A 22,280-nucleotide genomic window follows, 5' to 3' on the forward strand; every position below is an offset into this window, starting at 1 on the left:
ATGCTTTGAAGGCTGCAGCTAGAGCTGGTGTGGAGCAACTAATTCTGGAGCTGGATGCTAAAGAGCTTGTGGGTATCATCAATGGTGGAGTAGAGTGTCACACCCTAGTTACATCAGTTGTTCAGGACTGTCATAGAATACTACAATCTTTTTGTAAAGGTTTAGAACCATACATGCATATAGAAAATGGAATATAGTTGCCAACTGGGCAGTGAACATAGAAAATATTAATAGAAATTGGTTTTGGAATAATGGCTAAGGGGAAATGTCTGAACCTCTTAAAAGATTTTGTTCTATTTGATCAATTTATCAGGAAAATATAAGCAGTTCATATGCTATGTTCATAAAAAAATACTAAAAAAAGTATTGTATTCTAATTCAACTAACAAAAATACTGAATTAATCGGCATTAGGGCTACAGTAAGTTAGACCTCGATGGAATAAAAAATATAAGCGACGATTTATTTCAATAAAAAAATAAATAAAATGGGCCTAGTTTAGTTAAAAAAAAGAAAAAACTCTCTACTATTTAGGAACGTGATCAACCTACTTTTAACACAGCTAGGGGAGTACAATTTACTGCTTGATAGTAACACTGAAACAACAATGCTTTTGACTTGCTACCAACCAAGTGTAAGTAATAACCTCTAAATAACATGAACATTACTCATTGAGATGATCTCTATAGAGTGGTTTAGGGTTATTAGAACAGCTTAGTCAGCTACCCAAGTACAGGAATTGTTAGGCTTTGTGTTTTAGTAACACTATATCATATATAGTGTTGAATACTACTTATATAGTAACATTATTTAAATATTAACTTGGTTTAATTATATTTTCACCCTCTGTAATATGACTTAATATCATATGAAACCTCTGGATAATGAAAACATTAAATATACCTTTTAATTTCGAAAGTGTAACACTGAGCACTCTTTTACTAGAGTGGATATTATAATATTTTAAACAGTTGTGGAAGCAAATTATAAGCTTTTATTTTCATGAGTACAATATGTAATTAAATGTGGTGACTAAGAGTTTGAATGGTATAATCAAGAATCCAAGCCACAATAAAAGCAGACACATATAGACATCTAATTAAGGAGTCTCTTTCTAGAATCAAATGTCTCATAACTCATAAATAATAAATCATAATAGAGATATCTTGTTATACAATTAATACCCACAGTAACGATGTTCGTTTCGTGCATAAGAGATTCTTATTTCGAAATTAGATTTTTTTTAAAGAGGTGCGGTAAAATTATGCAGATTTTATATTAATTAATAAAATATGAGTAAAATTATAAATATATATCTATTTTATATCTAAAATATGTGTATAAAATTATTCTTAATAAAAATTATGCATAAACCAAACAAGAACTTATTTAACCAATCATACAAACTGTATATAGTAGTTATTTCTTTTCTAAATTAAAAGAATTATTCCATGATTTAAATTTATCATGATAGTAAGTAGTAATTGACAAAAATTTACTCTAACAGCTAGATATTTTTAAAGTATTTAAAGTACAAAGAGGAATCAGATAATAATTACCTACAGATAAGGTGGTGATTAATGATTATAAATAGAAAATATAGGACATTTTTTTTAATAAATTTCAATCTCCAAAATATATTTCCATCTATATACAATCCAAAATATTTCTTTTTCCAATTTAGTTTATGAACCACAAATCAATCAATTTTGGGGGAATTGTTATGAATCACACTCTAGGATTTACCTATTTGTAATTCACACCTCGCTGTTAAGGATCAGTGTATTTTTCTATATAATTCTTATTTAACACCTTATGTTAACTTAAGCGGCACTAAAAAATAAATATTTTATTATAATATATAAAATAATTTATAAATACATAAAGTATTCTTATCTTTTTTATTCTTTTTTTTTCGTAAAAAAGAAGAAGGAAAGAGAGGGGAGAAGACGAGAAAAGATGGTGGCAGCGATGGGTGACAGTGGAGGAGGTAGTTGGGAAAGATGACGGAGAGATATAGAAAATGAGAGGGAATTATAAGGGTATTTTAGTAATTTGATTGACGTTAGTTAATCAAAATAACGTCTGCCTGTTAAATAAGAATTATAAAAGAAAATGAGTGTTCCGGTTATAAAATTCTCATAAAATAAGTGTGAATCATAAAATATATAAAATATAGGGCGTAATTTATAAAAATCTCTTTAATTTTTCGAATAACTGTGAGAAAGGGTATTTTAGTCAATATCTACCTGCCTCCGTGTCTCATCTTTTTGGTTACTGCCCGCATACTTGTCATTATCCTCTTCACAGTGATGGAAAGTGCTCTCCTGTTTTCCGTGCATCTGTCATTATCTACCCCATTTTCCCTTTATTTTTTTTACGAAAAACACCCCCAAAAATATTATATCTCCGTATCCCAGGACAGACAAGGGGCTAAAATAAAAAATCACCACAAAAAAAAGCACATTCAAAACTGTCTTTTTTTTTCTTTTCTTTTTCTTTTTCTCTTTCTCTTTCCATGGTATCATTTGGATCCCCCCTGCCCACTTTGGTCTTCTGTTCCATAGTTCCATCTCTAGATTTCGATATACTCGTTGCTGTTGCTGTTCGTCCTTTTTAATGGAGGAGGCCATGAGCCCATCTCCCTCCCTCCCACTTGTTGCTCCTCTCGCTCTTTGGGTCTTGTGCTCCTTCCTCTTCCCAGTTCCCACCAATGCCAGAGAACTCGCTCCCGTCCATGCCCCGCTCTCCTCTCCCCAGGCCAAGAACGTTTCTTTATCTTCTCCGTCCGTGGCGTCACCCCCTGTAGGTAGGAAGTGAGGAGTTGCAATTAAGAGATCAGTGGTTTTTGTGATCTTTTACTTCGTTTGCTTTCTGGGTTTTAGTTTCCACGCCACCACATTGTCAAATCTCTTTGTTTCTCGCCTCGTGTTTGACTTTATGTTTATCTTCAAGATTAGACGGAAAAAGTTTCTTCTTTTTTTAATCTGCTTATTTGCAGTGTTAGTATTCAATGATTGTTGGTTTATTGTGCTACCCACAAGAAAATTTCTGCTTTGGATCTTTACAGTTGCTTATTTCTTGGTCAAAGATTTAATTTTTAAGAAGTTAAATTAGTGTTTGATGCCCTTTATCCTTGGAGCAATGTGTATGATTGGATCCACATCTTTAATGTGTTGTTCTGAATGCAGTGATGCAGATCATAGTGGAAAGACATCGTCATTTCCACAAAGAATTGACTATCGCAATCGCCTTGGCTTCCGCTGCTGTAGTTACGATCATTTTATCGACACTGTTCGCCTGGATCATTTGGCGAAAATCTCGTCAAACTTGCAAATCTGAGGACATCCAAAGCTCAGGTTTGCTGCTTGTGTCTCACAATTACATTTATTGTTTTGCAATTGTGCTTGCTATAGGGCATCTTGTTTATTGCTTTGACTGTATGCTGTAGATGCTGCTAAAGGTCTTACATTAACTCCAATGTTGAAAAAATTCAATTCATTAAAGATGGGGAAGAAAGGATTCCTGGAGATGATTGATTATTCATTGTTGGATACCGCGACGACCAAATTTAGTGACAGTAATATCTTGGGTGAAGGAGGATTTAGTTGTGTATATAAAGCTTCGCTCGAGGGGGGAGTGCTTGTAGCTATAAAGAAATTGAATGGAGGTGTCCTGGGCTGTGAAAGAAAGTTTGAGGTAAAACATATAGATGGGGATCTTGTTTGCTCAACTTGTTCAGTTTGGTCACAGCCTTCTAATTTGAATTTCTTTGTGAGCAGAATGAGCTGGATTTGCTTGGAAGAATTCGGCATCCAAATATAGTTCCACTTTTGGGTTATTGTGTTCATGAAGAGAAAAGGCTGCTTGTCTATGAGCTAATGCAGAATGGGTCCCTGGAAACACAATTGCATGGTATCATTCTTCTCATCCTTCTAAAATTATCGCTTTTGGATTGTCTAGATTGGTTTGGAGACAGGAGAAGCTTGGACTTGATTTCTTTTTCTCTTTTTAATTATTTTGTAGGGCCATCCCATGGGACAGCTTTGAGTTGGCACATTCGCATGAAAATTGCACTTGATATTGCAAGGTCCACATCTAGATATTGCTTTCCCCCCTTCCAGTATTGTGTCAGTTCTGAATAGTTACCATGATTGCTTATTTTCTAGTAACAAGTTCTTAATTTAATGCCAAACAGAGGACTAGAATATCTTCACGAACACTGCAACCCACCTGTGATTCATAGAGATATAAAGTCATCCAATATACTTCTGGACTCAGAGTTTAATGCCAAGGTAAATTAAACTTCTCATAATTGAGTCTATATGTTTGCACTCTTATTTTCAGAAAGAAAATGATTAGATGTACCCTTATTGTATTATTTTGCTTTCGGGTACAGATTTCAGATTTCGGTATTGCTGTAACTGGTGGTAATTTAAATAAAGGAAGTGTAAAACTTTCGGGCACACTGGGTTATGTAGCTCCGGAGTACCTGTTAGACGGTATTCCTCTCTCTTCTGTCTTTTTTCCATCTATTCCTTTCTGTTTAAATCATCCTTAAAGGAATCCTGTCTGTTAATTTGAAGATGACACATATTAGTTAAAATAGATGATGACGACTTAATTTTCAGGTAAATTGACCGAGAAGAGTGATGTTTATGCTTTTGGAGTAGTTCTTCTTGAGCTTCTAATGGGAAGGAAGCCAGTTGAAAAGATGACACCATCTCAATGCCAATCTATCGTGACATGGGTATGCAATTCTTTGACCTATACTGTCTGCAAAAGTATAAATTGGGATCACAGAATCTATTAGATCCTCTTCAATAAGATGTTTTGATATATCCAAGAAAATGATTATTGTATGCAGGCCATGCCTCAGCTGACTGACAGATCAAAGGTCCCAAACATAGTTGACCCCGTAATAAGAGATAAGATGGATCTCAAACACTTATATCAAGTACTCCCCTGGATCTAATCTTCTTTCTTGACTTGAACATCAACTTTTTCCTTGCTAACCAGATCGATATGTAAATTTGTCCAGGTTGCAGCGGTAGCCGTCCTATGTATCCAGCCAGAACCGAGTTATAGACCATTGATAACTGATGTCCTTCACTCTCTTGTTCCTCTGGTGCCTGTGGAGCTTGGAGGAACACTTAGAGTTGTAGATTCATCACCTCGGGCACATCAAAAACTTTCTGCTCAATGAACAAACAAGTCAGTTGATCATGAGTTGATGAATGCTTACAAGTGATATTCTGGTCTTCGTTGTTAACCACCTGATTTGATTTGCCATATGATGTATCTGCCCCATTTTCTTGTGCATAATATTTCAATGATCAAACTGGAGAAGCTCAAATGTTGGTCTACTTCAGAGGAAAAGGCGCCCCAACCACCCCCACCCCACTTGGTGTTATAAATTCAGTGTTATTTTTTATGTTCCCTTGTCGAGAAATTTGTTGTATAGTTTGGCCTTCTTGAACATTCTGACTTGATAATATTGTAGAAACTAGACTTCTGGTTATTATTCTTGGTGATACAGAGGAAGGAAAATAAGTCCCACCTTGCAGCATCTGAATGTATATTAATGAAGTTATAGTGATACACTGAGCATTTTAGTCTGTGCCAGATGAGTTTGTACTTCTTTGATTCATCATATATTTGTTTTGTTTAAATCCTTTCATTAGAATTAGAAACTATTTGTACCTTAAGGCATCACCAACTCGTTTTCCACTTCAAGAAATGTCATGCCCTTTGCCATATTACTTTGAAGATATCATGTAGTCCTGAGCTTGTTAATTTTGATAACATCATGGTTCCTGGAACCCATTTAACGAGAAGATTTTCCAGTTTAAACAAATAGAAGTTTTCAATATGGTGATGGGATGTGAAATTGGTAAAATTGTCTTTCATAAGACCCAATTTGTGATTAGCTAAGTCATGTGGGTCTGTTCCTTTCAGATGTTGCATAGAACTTCTAAACAAAGTTCATATATTTTAGAAGCTTTTTTGTTTCTTATCCATATAAAACATACTATTTCAAACCTATAAGAATTTTTGTCTTTCTGTGTTTATTAAGTTTTGTACTTTTGTTTCAATCTCAGTAACACTGCATTTCTATTTTGGGATCTTTTGATTGGCAACTTGTCCAATATCTGGAATATTCACTGTGTAGATTTTTGTAGGATTAGAAGATAATGATGTGAATTGGCCATATTCTGACCCATCTTTTGATTAATTCATTGCTCAATTTCTATGCCTTTAGGTTGTCAAGCATTATAGAGGCATAGCTGTTGGCATACCTGTGATATATAGTTAATCTCTTGTTCTATCATTGACCTAGTCTGAAAGCCTGATCACTTCACTCATCTAGAAAATTTAGTATGATAGTTTTAAACTAGAAGTTTTACAAATACTAATGCGACAAATAAGAAAGAATCAGTCATTTGGTCCAGGTTCTGAGCATGATTTATGTTAATGACCACCACCAACTGCAAGGGTCACAAAGGTCTTACTTTCCTAAGCCACATGATATAGCATGGTGCTGAGTCCTATCATTGTACTGTTCTTCTTCTGGAATATGTTTGTACTTGAGTAGATGGGTGGTCCAAAAGAGACAAGGGAATTGTATGCTTTACTTTTATCTCTTAATTTCAGAATACTTATATAGGTTTCAAGAAGTAAGATTGGATGTGTGGATTCTCTTAAATTCTAGTTTTGGTGTGCCTTTACATGTTTGATCTCCAATGCATATGACTAATGCAAATTTGAAGGATTATTGATGTTGAAGACAATCATCATATGCAATTTTCCTTCTTTGGTCGCTTCATATCTAGAATTTCTCTAGTTCTAAAAGTTTTAAGTAGGCTCGTTCGTCGTATAAAGTGATAAATGATTCTGTAGGTTATGTATGGATGAATTCTTATTTCATTAGATAGGTACTTGTTGGATATGCACTGAACTGTGAGCTTCTTGTTTCATTGGATCTTGCTGACATAGTCTCAATATTTCTGGTGACACCAATAGGCAATAGTAAAACTTCAAATAATCATTGAGCATGAAAAATGCATGCATGCTCTAAGATCAGTCTGAAGGTCAATTTTGGTGGTTTTGACAGAAACTGTCAGCTAGACTAAGATTGATTAGATCTAGCATTGAATCATTGGATGACAGATGCACAAGCTTTTACAATTGAGATAGGTCTTTTGCTAATTTATGCAATGGCTGACTTCTGTTAAGCCGTCGCATAAAATGTATTAACAGCTGAAGCAGATATGTTGTGACATGTTCAGCTGCAGATAGTTTTATATAGACTAATCAGTCATGACTCCTGAGACTTGCAATTGAGAGCTTGTTGTGATGTATAGATGTCACCATTCTAGTTTTTGTGTAGATTAATAAACTGAAGTACTAACAATTGCAGAACAGATATGACTGTCAGCGTAAGTATCTTAGACATTCAGATAAGCAAGCATTGGTAAATTTATTTGATGACTATTCTTCTTAAAAATGGAGCAAGAAATGGAAATAAAGATGTTGATAGGCAATAACATGTGAAGCCTATTAGACTGTGAAAAGAAGTTGAATTCTTCAAATTGTCATAAAGTCTGATATAGTTTGGTGAGAACTATAGCAACAGTATATAGGGCTTGTTGGAACTTACTTGATGGTCTAAATTTCAACTTGTTATTAATCTCAACCATATAACTTTAATGCAGTTAGCTTAAATGCCCTAATAATTTTCCTTCTTATAGAACAACATATGGCAAACAATCAGGCAAATTGTGTTTTACACCCCTATTATTTGGCCCAATATCAACTTAAATCCATATACTTCAAATGGTCAAACTATCTCTGCTATCATTAAATCATATTATATTTTTGGGGAGATAATCTAGTCTTTTTCACACTCCCATTAACTGTTGAGTAATGATTGCAACATAGTCTAGATAACTAGATCAGGAGAATTAAGTGCTTAAGTTTAGTAAATTATAATATAATCTAAGCAATATTACTTTTTGCCTTAGAAAAAGATACCAGGTTGGTGAGATGTCAACTTGTAATAGTTGTTAAACACAGAGCTCAAAACATAATAGAGAGACTCATTTGACCCTCTTAATAGACATATAACCATATAGTACAATCATTTATTATTAGGTTAGTGAACTATGTTCATGTGAGCATGTGCATTTTGAGTTCCTTTTCCTCAGCTAGTAGTTCAAAACATTTAGTTGTGTCCAAGTACACAGTAGCAGAAGTAGGGGGGGCAAAATGTGTTGGCATATTAATGAACTGTAGCTTTGCCCTTTTGTTGTGGTAGAGGACAAGAAATGCTATCTGAAGGGGGGACCAGCTCCCACTGTGCTCTTTTTTTTTTTGGCTCAACCTCATATGAGTAAGCTCTTTGCTGCAATTAATGTGGGTGTTTTTATAGTTTTTATGCCAGTGAAATGATCACAAAATAATGTACTGTTTTGCAATCCCACTCTTAGAAGATGATTTTCCATCAGAGTTGCTATTTTGGACATAATTAAACATAAAACTTTCAAAAATAGTAGGGATTGATCGAATAGTTGAATAATCTGGGATTCAGATATATTGTTCTTCTAGAAGTTAGAAATTCAATGAAACTAAAATTTTATCAATCGGGTAGATAGATCAAAAGATATGAAAAAAATAATTATTAAAGATCAAGGGATAATAGGATTGATGTGGATGATGGAAGTTGGTGACGTAGTTAGGGCTAGAGTTATGGAAGAGGATGGTTGTGGTGGGTGGAATAGTATCTTGAATAAAATGAGGGAGGAGAAGGGAGCTTCCAAGTATGGTTGGTTAATTCTCGATTGTGGAAGAAAGCTTAGGGTGGATACCGAGGGGTAGGAAGGAGAGAGAGATTGGCTTAAACCTAGATGCAAAACAATAGCTTCAATGATAAATAATCCTAAAGTGGTTGCTATTCTATATCTTGAGACTAGCCAATTATTCAAAAATTATAAACAAACTCTAATACAAAACAACTTAATTGACGGGTATTCGAACGCTCTTCAACTGTATTCGAATGACAAAAAATAATGCTTTGTATGTGTAAACGCTGTGTAGGTGTTCGAATACACCAACCAGAAGTTTTCTCATATTTATCCAAAATAAAAATAAAAAATAATTCAGTTCGATACGAGTTAGTCATGTCCAATTTGTATCATGATCAAGAATCGCAATATGTTGATGCTGCAAATATTATAAATCTTGTCATCTCCCAACGGAAATGGCATTAGATGAATTAAAAAATTGACACTCTTGTACTTGTCCTAATTTGTATCTTTGGATACAAGTTTAGATTATACAATAGATAATAAAATATGTAGCTCAACGACACCGTAGCAAAATAAATATTCAAAAAATAGGGATGGAAAACGGGCTAACAGAAAAACCTAGCTATGATAGATAAACAATGTGTTTTTTCTTCTTTTTTTTCATTTTTTTCCTTTTCCTTTTTTGAAAAGAAATAACAATGTGATATTTCATTTCAAATGTAAAGAAGGCATTCCTTCAATATTCAGTCAGTGGAAAAAGGAAAATATTTTATATCTACTCTTGGATTTCTCTTACTCTCATAATGCTACTCTTTATTGCAATATTGTATCAAATGAGAGAAAGAGAGTTATGGGCTTGGCTCAGCACCTGACCCTATGGGATGGAGGCCCATAGGAAAGAAAGCCTATGTTTTTGGGAACAAATTATAATTTAATCTCTTGTTGTTTAATTTGATTTTAGTTTATCATCTTGTACTTTAAAACTTAAGCATTTATCTCCTCAATTCAAACAAAATTGTAACGGTTAGATTTATCATTCAAAATTAGCAATGCTCCGTGACGTTAATAAATAGCAAAATGACCAAACTACCCCTCCATCTACAGATTTCAAATATTTATCACAAGGGTAATTAACTTTTTTTACGTTCTCAGCTGACTAACCGTTGTAACTTTATCTCCTCAATTCAAACCAAATTGCAACGGTTAGATTTTCTATTCAAAATTTGTTCAATTATCATATAAAGCAATGAAATATGAATTTTCTAAACATCACCCTTACATAAAATGTATTTCTTTGATTACGTGGGTCCGATTATTGCTTTTCGGAGCGAAGATACTTTTTGCCTAAATAATTATTTAGTTCTATATAATAATAGCGAGATATTATATACTATGATCACTATCATTAATGATATCAACAAATATATTATTCGAATAGAATTGATATGTTAAATTAATTTCATAGTCACCTGTAAGGTATTTATATTAGTTGGGAAAACTTATACTTCAACTCTATATTTAAGAAAGAAAATCTTTTCCAATTTTAGAGGGGCTTTTTTTTGCATGTACACCCTTTGAAAATCGCTTATTTATATGTATGCCTATCTAAAGTTAATATTTACATCTATCAAAACTAAATATTTTATACCTAAATTGTTTAAAATTTTAAATATTAGTGAACTTTAAGGGTGTCTGTGAAAAAATAGAGATTTTGAAAAGTATATATATATAAATATCAAATTATGAGGGGCATATAAATAAATATGAGAATTTTGAAAGGTAGAATACGAGGAAGATAGTATAATAATATTTTTTACTATTCTAATAATATTTGATTGATATTTAATAATACACTCAAAGTAGCATGCATTGATGACAAATTAGAACGAAAAGGAAAAAGATAAAACCTTGCTAAACAAGCCCGACTTGCAAAAATGAAGTGTTTTTCGTGCAAATATAATTCTTATTAATAATTTAAAAATGAGGGATTAGTTTGGAAATGCAAAAAGAACAGGGATCGAATTTAAAATATCATAAATCTTGGGAGAAGAATATGCTTACTTAAGCATGAAGGCATGCTCTCTTTTGCGCACGGACACTTTATGTACTTGTTTGTTAGTTTTTCTACATAAACCCTCAAAAGTCCAGGAATTGTACCAGAATCCTATTAAACTTCAAAAACTTTAACGTATTGCTCGGTAGAAATAGTTAGAAAAGATTAAGAATGAAGCTCGAATTCGAATTAGAAACTTTGATTCAATAATTTATCATTTAAGGATTTTTTTTATTTCACACCCTACTTTAATTCGAAGTACTTAAGTGTGTTTTTTTTGGTTTACACCTTATAGTTTTACTATTCTAAATTTGGCCCTTGTAGTATTAATAAAATACCTTTCCCTCACTTCAGTAGTCTGATAACCTCCGCTCTCGCCACCATGGAGGAGAGCACGAAATCTCCAATCCTATCGAAAGATCCGAGAACGATCGCGAGAAAGTAATGGTTTCCACTCTGATCGCCTCCTCTGCTCTCTTTTTATGGGAGTTTATGTCGAATTTTTGTTGGAGGGTTTTTTTTTTATTTTTCTTCCCCCCCCCTGGAATCTTCTTGAAATCGGTGGGGTTTCAGGTATCAATTGGAGCTGTGCAAGAAGGCGGTGGAGGGGAACATAATCGTTTATCTGGGAACCGGGTGTGGAAAGACGCATATAGCGGTGCTGCTCATGTACGAGCTCGGCCATCTCATAAGGAAGCCGAGTGAGAAAGTTTGCGTCTTCCTTGCTCCGACCATTCCCCTCGTTCGGCAGGTATGCGCTTCCACACATCCTTAGTTGGATTCTTGCAGCTTTTTATGGTTGTGGTGATGTGGGTATCACTTTTGTTGTTTGAAGCCAAATTTTCGAGTTCTTGAAATCTTTTCTTCTGATATAAGCAGAAAAGCCCAATTTTGAATCATTCGATTTCTTGAAATATTTTCTTCTAATAGATGCAGGAAAGCCCATTTTTGAATCCTTCGGTTTTTGGACTGTCGTTAGTTTTGGTCCTTAGAAGAACTTGAAAGATGGAGTAGAATTGTGTCCATTAGAAGGACTTGAAATTATATACTTATCTATATCGGATGATGTAGATTTTTATAGTCCACCATACCTTCGTCTATAATCTAATTGTACATTTTTTTCCAGGACAACTCATAATCGTTTTATTGACATAAACACTTGCCTAGTTGATATTGTTTTATGATGCCTTTTTTCTGCTCACCTTCTGTCCTAGATGACTTTTGCATAGGCAAGTTGTTTAATTATTATCAATTGTGAAGTACCTATCCCTCCACAATGTAGATGACAATGCTCATGTTGTCATTTTTTTTTCTCACATGGACTTATGAATATGCTAATCTTAGAAAATAGAAACCTATCTTCAGATAATTCATAGCTACTCTAAAAACTTAAGCCGTTAGATGACAGTGATTTTATATTTTATATTCTAACACTCCGGAGAAATTTTAATGAGCTCAAGAAGTAGAGTTAATTTAAATAAGTAGAAGTTTTATATTTTAAATGATGGATAAGATTAGCAGGATTCAGACTAAGAATCTCTGCTTTGACATCAAGTTAATTCGCTAGCTATTCTAATACCTTTTACCTATTCTTCATTAGTACTTGTTCAATAAGTTAGTTTACTTCGTCCTTTTCTTTTCTTTTTCTTTTGTCTCCCGTATCTAGCACGACTAAATGATCAACTTGTAGGTTTTATATCCTTAAAGTTTCCACATATGAAACTGTTATAGTTTAGTTATAGGAGAAATGAGATATCATTCAACTCAATGGAGCTTTAGTAAAGTTTTTTAGATTTTAGTAGAAAAATAACCTTCTATATTTTTGTAGCAAGCCATGGTAATTGAGAACTCCACTGATTTCAAAGTTCGGTGTTACTATGGGGCAAGGAAGAATTTGAACGATCATTACAAATGGAAGAAGGAAATTGAACAATCTGAGGTACTGTTACATTTTTCAGTGTCCATTACTAGTTTCTATTCAATTTGATTAGGCAATTAGCAGATGTTTGATACAATTTTTTTTTTACTGCATTTATTCATAGTCCGCATGCACTCATGTTTAGCTAGTTTTCTCTATAGACCTATGATCTTGAGTACCTTGGTATTATCATTGCTTAGGTCTTATATAGTTACATGGTGACCAAATCTGGCTCCTAATATTCCAATCATGAGGACAAGTCTTATGATGGTTTTAATTACGATTGAGTCTTGAAAGAAGGGCTCTTAAGTTATTATCGAGGATACAAGTGAAGGCAAGATACCAAGATATATTCAAACAACTGAAATTATGTACTAATTCACAAAAAACAATGTGCAAGTACTCACAATAGTTTAGTGAGTTGTATTTAAGGATGTTTATGCATGGTGCTAGAGAAAAACTTTGAAATAAATTTTTGATTAAGGTAGTTGAATAGAAACTACTCAAATAGAGCAGAATCAATAAGTAACAATGTTTTGAAAGGCGGTTAGGGGTGGCGAGCGGTCACCCCACCGCCTAGCGCCTAGGTGGAAGGCGGGTGACAAGGCGGTCTAGCATTTTTAATATAAAGAAAAAAAACAATAAACTTATATAATACATAATATACATTATATATTGATTACTTCCTCTAGTTAATCAACTCACTTTTAAGCTAATTCAACAAAAAATTAACACTAAAAGTTAACTCATTATTAATAAACAAATTAAGTGATTAACATTTAACAATACCACATTTTTCTTAAAAAAAACATTCAACAGAAATAGAGAATATTAAGTAAAATAATTAATAATCGGAAGAATAATAGATTAGCAATCAACATTTGACAAATTAATTGGTTGTTGATTAACAAATTAATAGACTAAGTGATTAATAGATTAGAATAATTCAACAGATTAGCAGGTAACTGATTTACTTCAATTAAGAACTAATAGATTAGCTGATTAAGACAGAATTGAAATTTGAAAATAAAAAACCCTTCAAACTATGTGAGAGATTGAGAGAGTGAGAGAGTGAGAGGGAGAGACTGTGAGAGACGGAGTGAGAGAGAGAGGGAGAGAGAGTGAAAGAGAGTGAGATCATGAGAAAGTGACTGAGTGAGAGAAAGAGAGAGGGAAAGAGGATAGTGGACATTGGACACCATACCTCTGCCGCAGATCGTTGTTCGCTTCGTTGCTGTTGCCTTAGTTGTCTCGTCGCTTGCTGTTGCCAGCCGTGGAAGGGAGAGTCGGAGAGGACAATCGAAAAGGGGTTACGGATTTAGAGTTTTACTGTTTGCAAGAGAGGAGAGCAGCGAGAGAGAGAGAGAGGGGAGCGAGCAACAAAAGAGAGATGAGAGTTTTTATATATAATGTGTTAGTTGTTTTAAGTAGATAATATGACCGGTTTTTGTCATCCTAATTGATAAGACGGGTTGATAGGTCAAACCACCAGCCAGCTTTATTGAGTTGGAGAGGACAATCGAAAAGGGGTTAGGGCCAAGGCTTCAGACCGCCTTGCATGAGTTCTAGGCGGATTGGCGGGCCAGCCGCCATGGCGGCCGCCTTTTTCGATTTTCAATACATTCTTAGAATAAAATTCTGATTCTTAGTCTCAACTATTTGGGTTGGCTATATGAGTTGTTTTTCTCTATTCATCTCTATTTAGTGCAAGGTACTCTGCCAAAGTAAGTGTTCTCATCATCTCATATGCTTTCTTACTATGTTTGCTCAACATAAGTTTGATCTTCTCCTTTCTCTAATGGGTTCTTGTACTAAAGATAGGCTACGGAATGATTTGTTTAAGATCTAGATTTATTACATGAATCAGTCTGCGCAACCGTGGGAAAATATTCGTCATATTTTCTCCTATAGTCAGAATATTACGAAAACAATTGGATTAGATCCGTAACTCCCTGACTTACAATTTTCGTATTTACGCCCTTTACAGATTTGAATTGCAGCTGGGACGAAAACACGAAATAATGCGGGTGATGGTGGTGGTGACGGGTGGAGTGGATGTTAGGGTTATGGAGGATTATGGAGATGAAGGTGGATGGTGGATGTGGTTAAAAGATATAGATGAATGGGAAGAAGTGGTCGAGATCCCAAAGAAAAGGGAGGAATCGACAGTCGAGGGAGATTAGAAGTTAGGAGAAACCTTGCCAACGGTAGAGGTGGTAGGTTGGTGAAGAGGGAGGAGGGAGATTAGGGTAGAAAGATGATAAAGATGCAAGAAATCAATATTCTAATAGGATAATGAATTTGGCTGCCATCCACATATTTATAGATGCTAGCCAACAAGTCCTAATAATAATAAGTAACTCTAATTCTAGAGGATTCCCGCCGATCGCGTTCGAATACATAAAAGACGTTCTCTGTATGTGTGAACGCGTTGCAGGCGTTTGAACTCGCCCGATCGCATTTGAACGCGCATTACACGTTCTCTGTATTTGCGAACCTGATGTACACGTTCGCAAGGGCGTTTGAACGCGACCTTTCCTGTGTTCAAACGCGACCTACAAGAATTTTATTTTATTGAAAATAAACAACTAATGCAATAATAAAAGATTCTAACAAAGTGTATCAGCCCACCACGCTTCCCCCATCTTGCCCTCAAGGTGTAAAGTCGGGGAAACGTTCTAAGATATCAGTCTCTAACTCTCATGTCGCCTCATCGGATGGCTTGCCAAGCCATTCGACTAGAATCTCCATTTCTAATCTGGTACCATGTCGTCGTCGTCGCCTAGCAAGTACACGAACTGGCTCTACGATCTCTATCTCCTCTAATGGCTCCGGTAGAACTGATCCAACGACCTCATGATCACCAATCCGCTCCCTCAGCAATGAAACATGGAAGACAGGATGCACTCTCGACCCCTCCGACAGCTCCAAACGATATGCAACTGGACCAATACGTTCTAACACCCGAAACGGACCAAAGTAGTGATGTGCTAACTTTTGGTTACACATCGGACATAAGGTCACCTGTCGATACGGCTGTACCCTTACAAACACCTAACTGTCGATGTCGAACTCCTGCTTCCGATGGCTACGATCATAAACTTGCTTCATACGGTTTTGAGCAAGTTTAAGATGGGCACGCAACCTTCTCAATGTGGTATTTCTATCCATCAAAGTTAAGTTCACCTCTGTCCGATCTGCAGATGTCATTAGTTCATAAGCGTATAATATCGGAGCCGTGCGTCTATACACCACTTCAAATGGAGTCATGCTAATGCTGCTATGGTAGGCGATGTTGTAAGATCATTCCGCCCATGGTAAGAATTCCAACCATCGTCTCGACATCTCTCCAACAAATCACCTCAAATACTGCTCAATGTCTCGATTGACCAACTCGGTTTGGCCGTCCGTCTGTGGATGTTTGGTCGAACTGAAGTTCAATCAAGTCCCCTGCAATCTGAAAAATTCCGTCCAAAAGTCGCTCATAAATACACGATCACGATCCGAGACAATCGTGCATGGCATGCCATGTAACTGAGCAACATCTCTCACAAAAAAATCATTCATTGACTTGACTGAAAATGGATGTGACAATGCTGAAAAGTGTGCATATTTGCTCAATCTGTCAACCATCACAAAAATAACTGAATAATTACGTACCAGCAGAAGATCCTCCATGAAATCCATAGAAATGTCTTCCCAAACACGGTCCGGTATAGGTAAAGGCTGAAGTAATCCGGTCGGTTTCATGTGGTTGCTTTAGTCCTTTGATAGACTTCGCAAGCACGGACAAAACTCCTCACAACCCGCCTCAATTCTGACCACGTGCAACTCTGAGATATCCTCCTATAAGTTTTCAAAACACCCTCATGACCAGCCTCTGGAGTTTAGTGGAAGTGCTCCAATAATTTCTGTCGCAATCCATCATTTGCGGGCACTCGAATGCATCCACGGTCTAGCAGCAAACCGTCTTGATTCTCCAACTCTGGATGGCGCTCCGGATCATCCAACACCTCCTGCAACAATCTCAAAATATCTGGGTCAGATGTACATGCATACCTCAGCTCGTTAAGAAAGGGAAAGGTAGGAGAAGAATAGGCTGCAAGTTTGGCGGTATCGGGTTGGCGTGATAGTGCATCCGCTGCTCTATTTTCCGTTCCCTTTTTGTACACGAGCTCGGGCGAGCGACGACGGCGAAGGCCAGCGGCGACGGCGAGCTCGACGACGAGGTCGATGGCGAAGCTATTAGGAGAGGTGCCGTGCGGCACCCCTCATGCCATGTGTCGGTACGCCGCCGGCATGGCAAGTGCCGACCGGTCGGCACGGCCATCCATGTTCCTAACATGAGCAACATGACCTCAATTTATATAAAAGTATAGTAACAATAGTAATTACTCTAATTAACAACAATACATTTGGTAACACCAACATTACTTTTTCTGAATTACTGATCAATGGCAGCAAACTTATTTAAATATGCCATTTGCATGTTCCTATTCAAATTTTGTGCTATTTTTTATAATTTTGCTTATGTTTATTTGAATTTTTATTTTTAGATAATGATCGACAAAAAAAGAAACAGAAACACCTAAACCAATCGAAATGTTTCAATTTTTTTTTCCTAGGACCGAAACTGAAATAGAAACTTTGAACCATGTTACCCTGCTTTGCTTTTGAATTGGAGAACCAAGGTAAAGAAAATACTCCCCTCTAAATACCTCTTTCCAATCAAGACTAATTCCTTATTCATTTTGTGGAAAATACTTAAATTTATTGTGAACATCACCAATCAAGACCTACTTATTTTCTCTATGCTTAAAGTTTCTTCTTTATATTTCTATCTTATTTTTAATGGAAATTTGCATATAACACCTTATCTTTTAATAAAATTGTAGTTTACATCCTATATTTTCACTATTTGTAAATCGAGACCTATGATTTAGTGAATATATACAAAAAACACTCTGCCGTTAGATTAGTTAGTTAATCTTAATCAAATTTCTGAAGTTAACTCAACTAAAAAAATTACGAAAATACCCTCAACTAAGTCATACTAAAGGCATTTTAGTTATTTTAAAAATAAAATATCTTTACTTAATGGAATATTCTGACGGTGTTAGTTCAAATCTAATTCAGGGTATTTTCTGCACGTATTCGCTAAGTTAGAAGGCTCGATTTACAAATAGTGAAAATGTAAGGTGTAAACCACAATTATGTTATAAAACATGGCATCTTTACAAATTTTCCTATTTTTAAATCTTATCTTAATTTAAGATGCTACCATAAGTAATATAAATCTACTATTGGATCCAAATTAATGTTCCTAATTTATTTGTCTTACATTTAACTTCTCTACTATGTGTTGAATTTTGTACCCTTTAACAACATTGCCCAAGCTTGGATGCTGGAGGATGCTGGTGTTTGGTAGCTTGACAACTTTTGTTAGAAAACTAGGAAATGGATCTTTGGAGAAATTATTGTAATATTGATAGACCTAAGTGTCATGCTTTTTCACTTCATGGAAACAATTTCTTTGATAATGAAGATAATAATGCTTATCTCTTGCCTACCTAGACGTTGCATTGTCAGAGCCTATGATTTTGAACAATAAATAAAATATTGTAGTATTAGAGGTGAGTTTGCATACTTATTGCCCTACCCAAAGCTCGATCTATTGCGGTGCCCATTATGAATATTCTACTCTAGTCTTTGATTATATTGAATGTACATGACACGGAACTCCAGATGGTGTGGTTTGCCTTAGGTCAGCGCTGACAACATGGAACTCCCACATCCATTCACTAGGCGCCGTTTGGTTGTGAGGAGGTAAAACAAGGATAGGGATAAAGGTAGGGACTTATCACAAGATATAAGATGATGCTATATTGCTATTCTTATTTTATTTTTGGTTGGCAAAAGAAGGATATAATGTAATTATTATGTAGGATAAGAATAAGGTGTTTGGTTGTGATAGTTAGGAACTTAGGATCAAGGATGGTCGTGCCAGTAATGGCATGACACTTGGCATAGGGTGTGCCACTATTTCATCAATTATTATTAAATTAATTTTAGTTTCTACGTATGTTCATATCATATCATAGGAGAATTATAAAATTTTTATTTGTATGAAGACTATGTGAGACGTTATAATAAATAATACTATCAATGAATGAGTTTTGAAAAATATCGATATGCAACATTCTAATGTTATTCTTATGCCGGCAAATGAAGTCTTTGATTCTCATCATTTAACGTTTAACTAGATATTAGTTTTAATTATTAAATTATTATCAATTAATATTATGTATTCAATTATATTATGGAGTATTCAATTATTAATATTAGTTTTAATGAATATTTAATTATATTATGTGTTGAATAATATTTATATTTAGCTGTTGTTTTATTTTTAATAAAATATGTCGTCTATAAAAATAATCTAAATATAAAACATTATAATATAGATTTTAATACATATGTTTATACCAAAATTAAGGATTGACATGCCGAAGACCTAAAAATATCTATAATATCCTAAAATTTTTATTAAAAATATTATAAATGCACGCCCTGTGCCGATGGTGGCATGACAAGACATGTGCCATAGGCACGGCCTTCTTTTGTTAGGATAATAGATAAGAAGGATCAAGCTGACCTTATTATGCTTTCCTTGGTTCGATTTATAGTAGATGTTTGTAATTTCATTTTCATATGGAAAAATAATGTACTATATACTATCTACTATCTACTACCTACTCATGGTTAGTTTTGGGATTCATGTTGAAAAAGTGGTTTGACTGAATACATCCTATTTGCATATTGTCACAAACACTATCAGAAATATAAATAATTAGATGGAGAGCCTATATTAAAATCATTTCACCACATAAATATCATAAGATATTAGCAAGACGGTCATGCAATGTGCTCACCATCTTGGTTTATCATATTGTAATGTTACGGCATTGCAATATTCAACAACTGTTGAAACTTCAAATAATGAAAGGTTTGAGAGGTGTTGGGTAGGTCCAAGGGCTCGTAGGTAATTTATCAAAAATAGGGATAAACTCCCTTTGTCACAGTTTCTTATTCCACCTTAGAACTATAAAGAAAATGTGATAATTGTCACTTATCGCAATTTTTCTCCTAATTCCTTATAAACTGTTTGGTTGAATTTTTTTGGGATAAAGAGGGGTTTATCTGTATCTCACGACTTTATCCCAACAACCTAATGAGGCCTAGGAATAGAAGTGGGGATTAATACCTTAGAAGCTTGTTTGGTTGCAGGATAAGGAAAAATTAGGATAGAGATAAAACATGCACTTATCACGGGATAAGGGATGATGCTATCCAAATTTTCTTTTGGGTGTTTGGTTGGAAAAAAAGAATAAACGTAATGATCTATCAGATAAAAATAAGGGATAAGATGGTTCTGATAGTTGGGATAAGAGATGAAAATGATTAAATTGACCTTATTGCCTTTTCCTTAGTTTAATATAAATAGATATTTGTAATTTCATTTTATAACTCACTTGGATCAAGAAAAAGAAAAAAATTGACCAATTTTCTTACCCCACCTAAAAACTGAGATCAAGAAAAAGAAAACAGTGTTTTTCAAAAGAAAACAGTGTTTTTCACATTTTTTTTTTCTCAGCTAGTTAATGCCTATTTGATGACATCTGTTTTTTTGTAATAAAGGGGAATCTGTCCCAAAAACACCCCTTTATCCATACAAATTTGGGGGTTGTGTTTCCAACCTTTGGCCCTGATGTGTCCTAACGAAACAACTAGAAGTGCTACAATTTTGTGTAACTCAGGTTGGGAGGTTCGAGATCAATCAAACTAACATGCCCTTAAATTGTAGGTGAATGGTGTCTCATTCCATCTTTAAGCCAATGCATTACCTCATTGCTGCTAATAAATTTGTGGGTACTAGATCCTGTAAAATACGTGGCAGAGCCAATTATCTACATTCTTTTCCTGATTTAATGCTATGTTAACAGGAACAGAATTAGCATTTAATCTTGGTTTATGGAGCCTGACAAAGAGATATCTCTTTCTAGGAATGTAGGAAAATTTAGTGAGTTAATTATGTTTCATAATTAATAATCTCAAAATATATATATATGTTGCAATCAAATACCTCTTATCCTGCATCTGTCTTGTCATTGCATTCTCTGTTGTTATGCATAAAATATGGTAGGTGATATGTGGTACCTCCTATACAACTACAGGTGCTTGTGATGACTCCGCAAATATTGCTACATAACTTGCAGCATTGTTTCATCAAGATGGACCAAATTGAACTTCTGATTTTTGATGAATGTCATCATGCACAAGCACAAAAGAGGCATCCTTATGCACAAATTATGAAGGTACATATTAAAAAGATAAAATTGAAGAACAACAATTATAATAGATGGTACAAAATATAGCTGTACATTTTTGTCTATTTAAACATATGTTTGATAAATAATAATTGGATCATGCTCCAATATATTTTAGTTTCATAATTTTACTTGAGAGTTTTCAGGGCTTCTATAAAACTAACGGAATGAAATATCCTCGCATATTTGGTATGACTGCATCACCTATCATTGGGAAAGGTAATACTGTTTTCTTTTCTTTTAATTTGTGATTCTATCACTTTTGGCATGTTACTGTGTCTAAATATCCGGTTTTCAATATGTTCTTGTTTTTGTTTTAATTCTACTAAGCATGTTCTGAAAGTAACAATAATAACGATAATAATAATAATAGAAAGTCACATTTCATAACATGCTCAATTTTAACATACCGAAATTTTCTCAATAATAATAATATCATTTGTCTCAATTGGGCCTATGTTCTGTGGATCTACATTAACAAGAAGTCACCTCGAGATGATACTTGAATATTTTTCTCATAATTGATTCGATTAGGATCATCAGGAGGTGTCACTATGTGATAAATGCACTTTGTCTCTTTTAATAACCGTTGAGAGAGATTAGAATCATTCAGAAAGTTTTTCAATCTATCCTGGAACTATTTCCTAACCTCACCAGAGTTACCTAAGAAACTCACTGTAGTAATCTGAAATAGGATTTTCCCCTGGACTTTCAGTTAGACTTGAGTCACCATTCGCAATCGATTTATATCAGGACTGTTATCTAAGTATGCCAAATACTAGTTATATTTTTTTCTACTAAAATTTACAATTTGCACAAAGTATAGTTATACACTGAATAATATATTTTTACACACAGAATTATAATAATTAAATTGCACACATAGAAATACATGGTCTAATAAAAGGTACGACATATAATATGAATAAATATGTGAGTAAATTAACTCACCTGAGTCTTAGATAAAACAATTGAAATCTCTTATATCTAGTCCACGTGCTAAAAATCACCGCCTTTAATAATAACAATAAAATTTTAAATAAATAATGTCAAGATTTCAAAAATTTAAAACTAAATATATTACTCAATTGGGCCAAATCAACTAATCAAGCCCAC

At 34.4% G+C, this 22,280-nt stretch overlaps 2 protein-coding genes across 4 annotated transcripts in view; both read left to right on the plus strand.

The window, feature by feature from the left end:
* The first annotated feature begins 2,520 nt into the window (after positions 1 to 2,520).
* LOC140767230 (probable receptor-like protein kinase At1g80640) lies at positions 2,521 to 5,626 on the plus strand. The gene is made up of 10 exons (XM_073107069.1): positions 2,521 to 2,808; positions 3,191 to 3,358; positions 3,451 to 3,698; positions 3,782 to 3,914; positions 4,026 to 4,089; positions 4,198 to 4,294; positions 4,399 to 4,501; positions 4,631 to 4,749; positions 4,867 to 4,956; positions 5,041 to 5,626. Exons 1-10 carry the CDS (start codon positions 2,619 to 2,621, stop codon positions 5,203 to 5,205), a joined length of 1,377 nt encoding a protein of 458 aa, XP_072963170.1. The 5' UTR covers positions 2,521 to 2,618; the 3' UTR covers positions 5,206 to 5,626.
* Positions 5,627 to 11,213: 5,587 nt separating this feature from the next.
* The window catches only part of LOC140766796 (endoribonuclease Dicer homolog 4-like), a 71,861-nt gene continuing 60,794 nt past the window's right edge, over positions 11,214 to 22,280 (plus strand). Inside the window, exons 1-5 of one of the 3 annotated variants that reach the window (XM_073106446.1) lie at positions 11,214 to 11,300; positions 11,433 to 11,610; positions 12,688 to 12,798; positions 21,012 to 21,152; positions 21,311 to 21,383. In XM_073106446.1, coding sequence (XP_072962547.1) covers positions 11,242 to 11,300; positions 11,433 to 11,610; positions 12,688 to 12,798; positions 21,012 to 21,152; positions 21,311 to 21,383 — 562 coding nt within the window. In that variant the 5' untranslated portion in view covers positions 11,214 to 11,241. Of the gene's footprint in view, positions 11,301 to 11,432; positions 11,611 to 12,687; positions 12,799 to 21,011; positions 21,153 to 21,310; positions 21,384 to 22,280 lie in introns of those variants that run through there. The other 2 variants (XM_073106447.1, XM_073106448.1) reach the window with 2 other exon arrangements.

The sequence above is a fragment of the Typha angustifolia genome, chromosome 9 (genome assembly GCF_048772165.1).
Source record: "Typha angustifolia cultivar Huaian chromosome 9, ASM4877216v1, whole genome shotgun sequence".
NCBI classification, from domain to species: Eukaryota; Viridiplantae; Streptophyta; class Magnoliopsida; order Poales; family Typhaceae; genus Typha; species Typha angustifolia.

Excerpts from the sequence above, each read along its gene's own strand:
- LOC140767230 (XM_073107069.1), top strand. The coding sequence starts at position 2,619 with ATGGAGGAGGCCATGAGCCCATCTCCCTCCCTCCCACTTGTTGCTCCT. Across the intron at positions 2,809-3,190 it reads CGTGGCGTCACCCCCTGTAG|TGATGCAGATCATAGTGGAA; the intron begins GTAGGAAGTGAG and ends TTCTGAATGCAG. Across the intron at positions 3,915-4,025 it reads CCTGGAAACACAATTGCATG|GGCCATCCCATGGGACAGCT; the intron begins GTATCATTCTTC and ends ATTATTTTGTAG.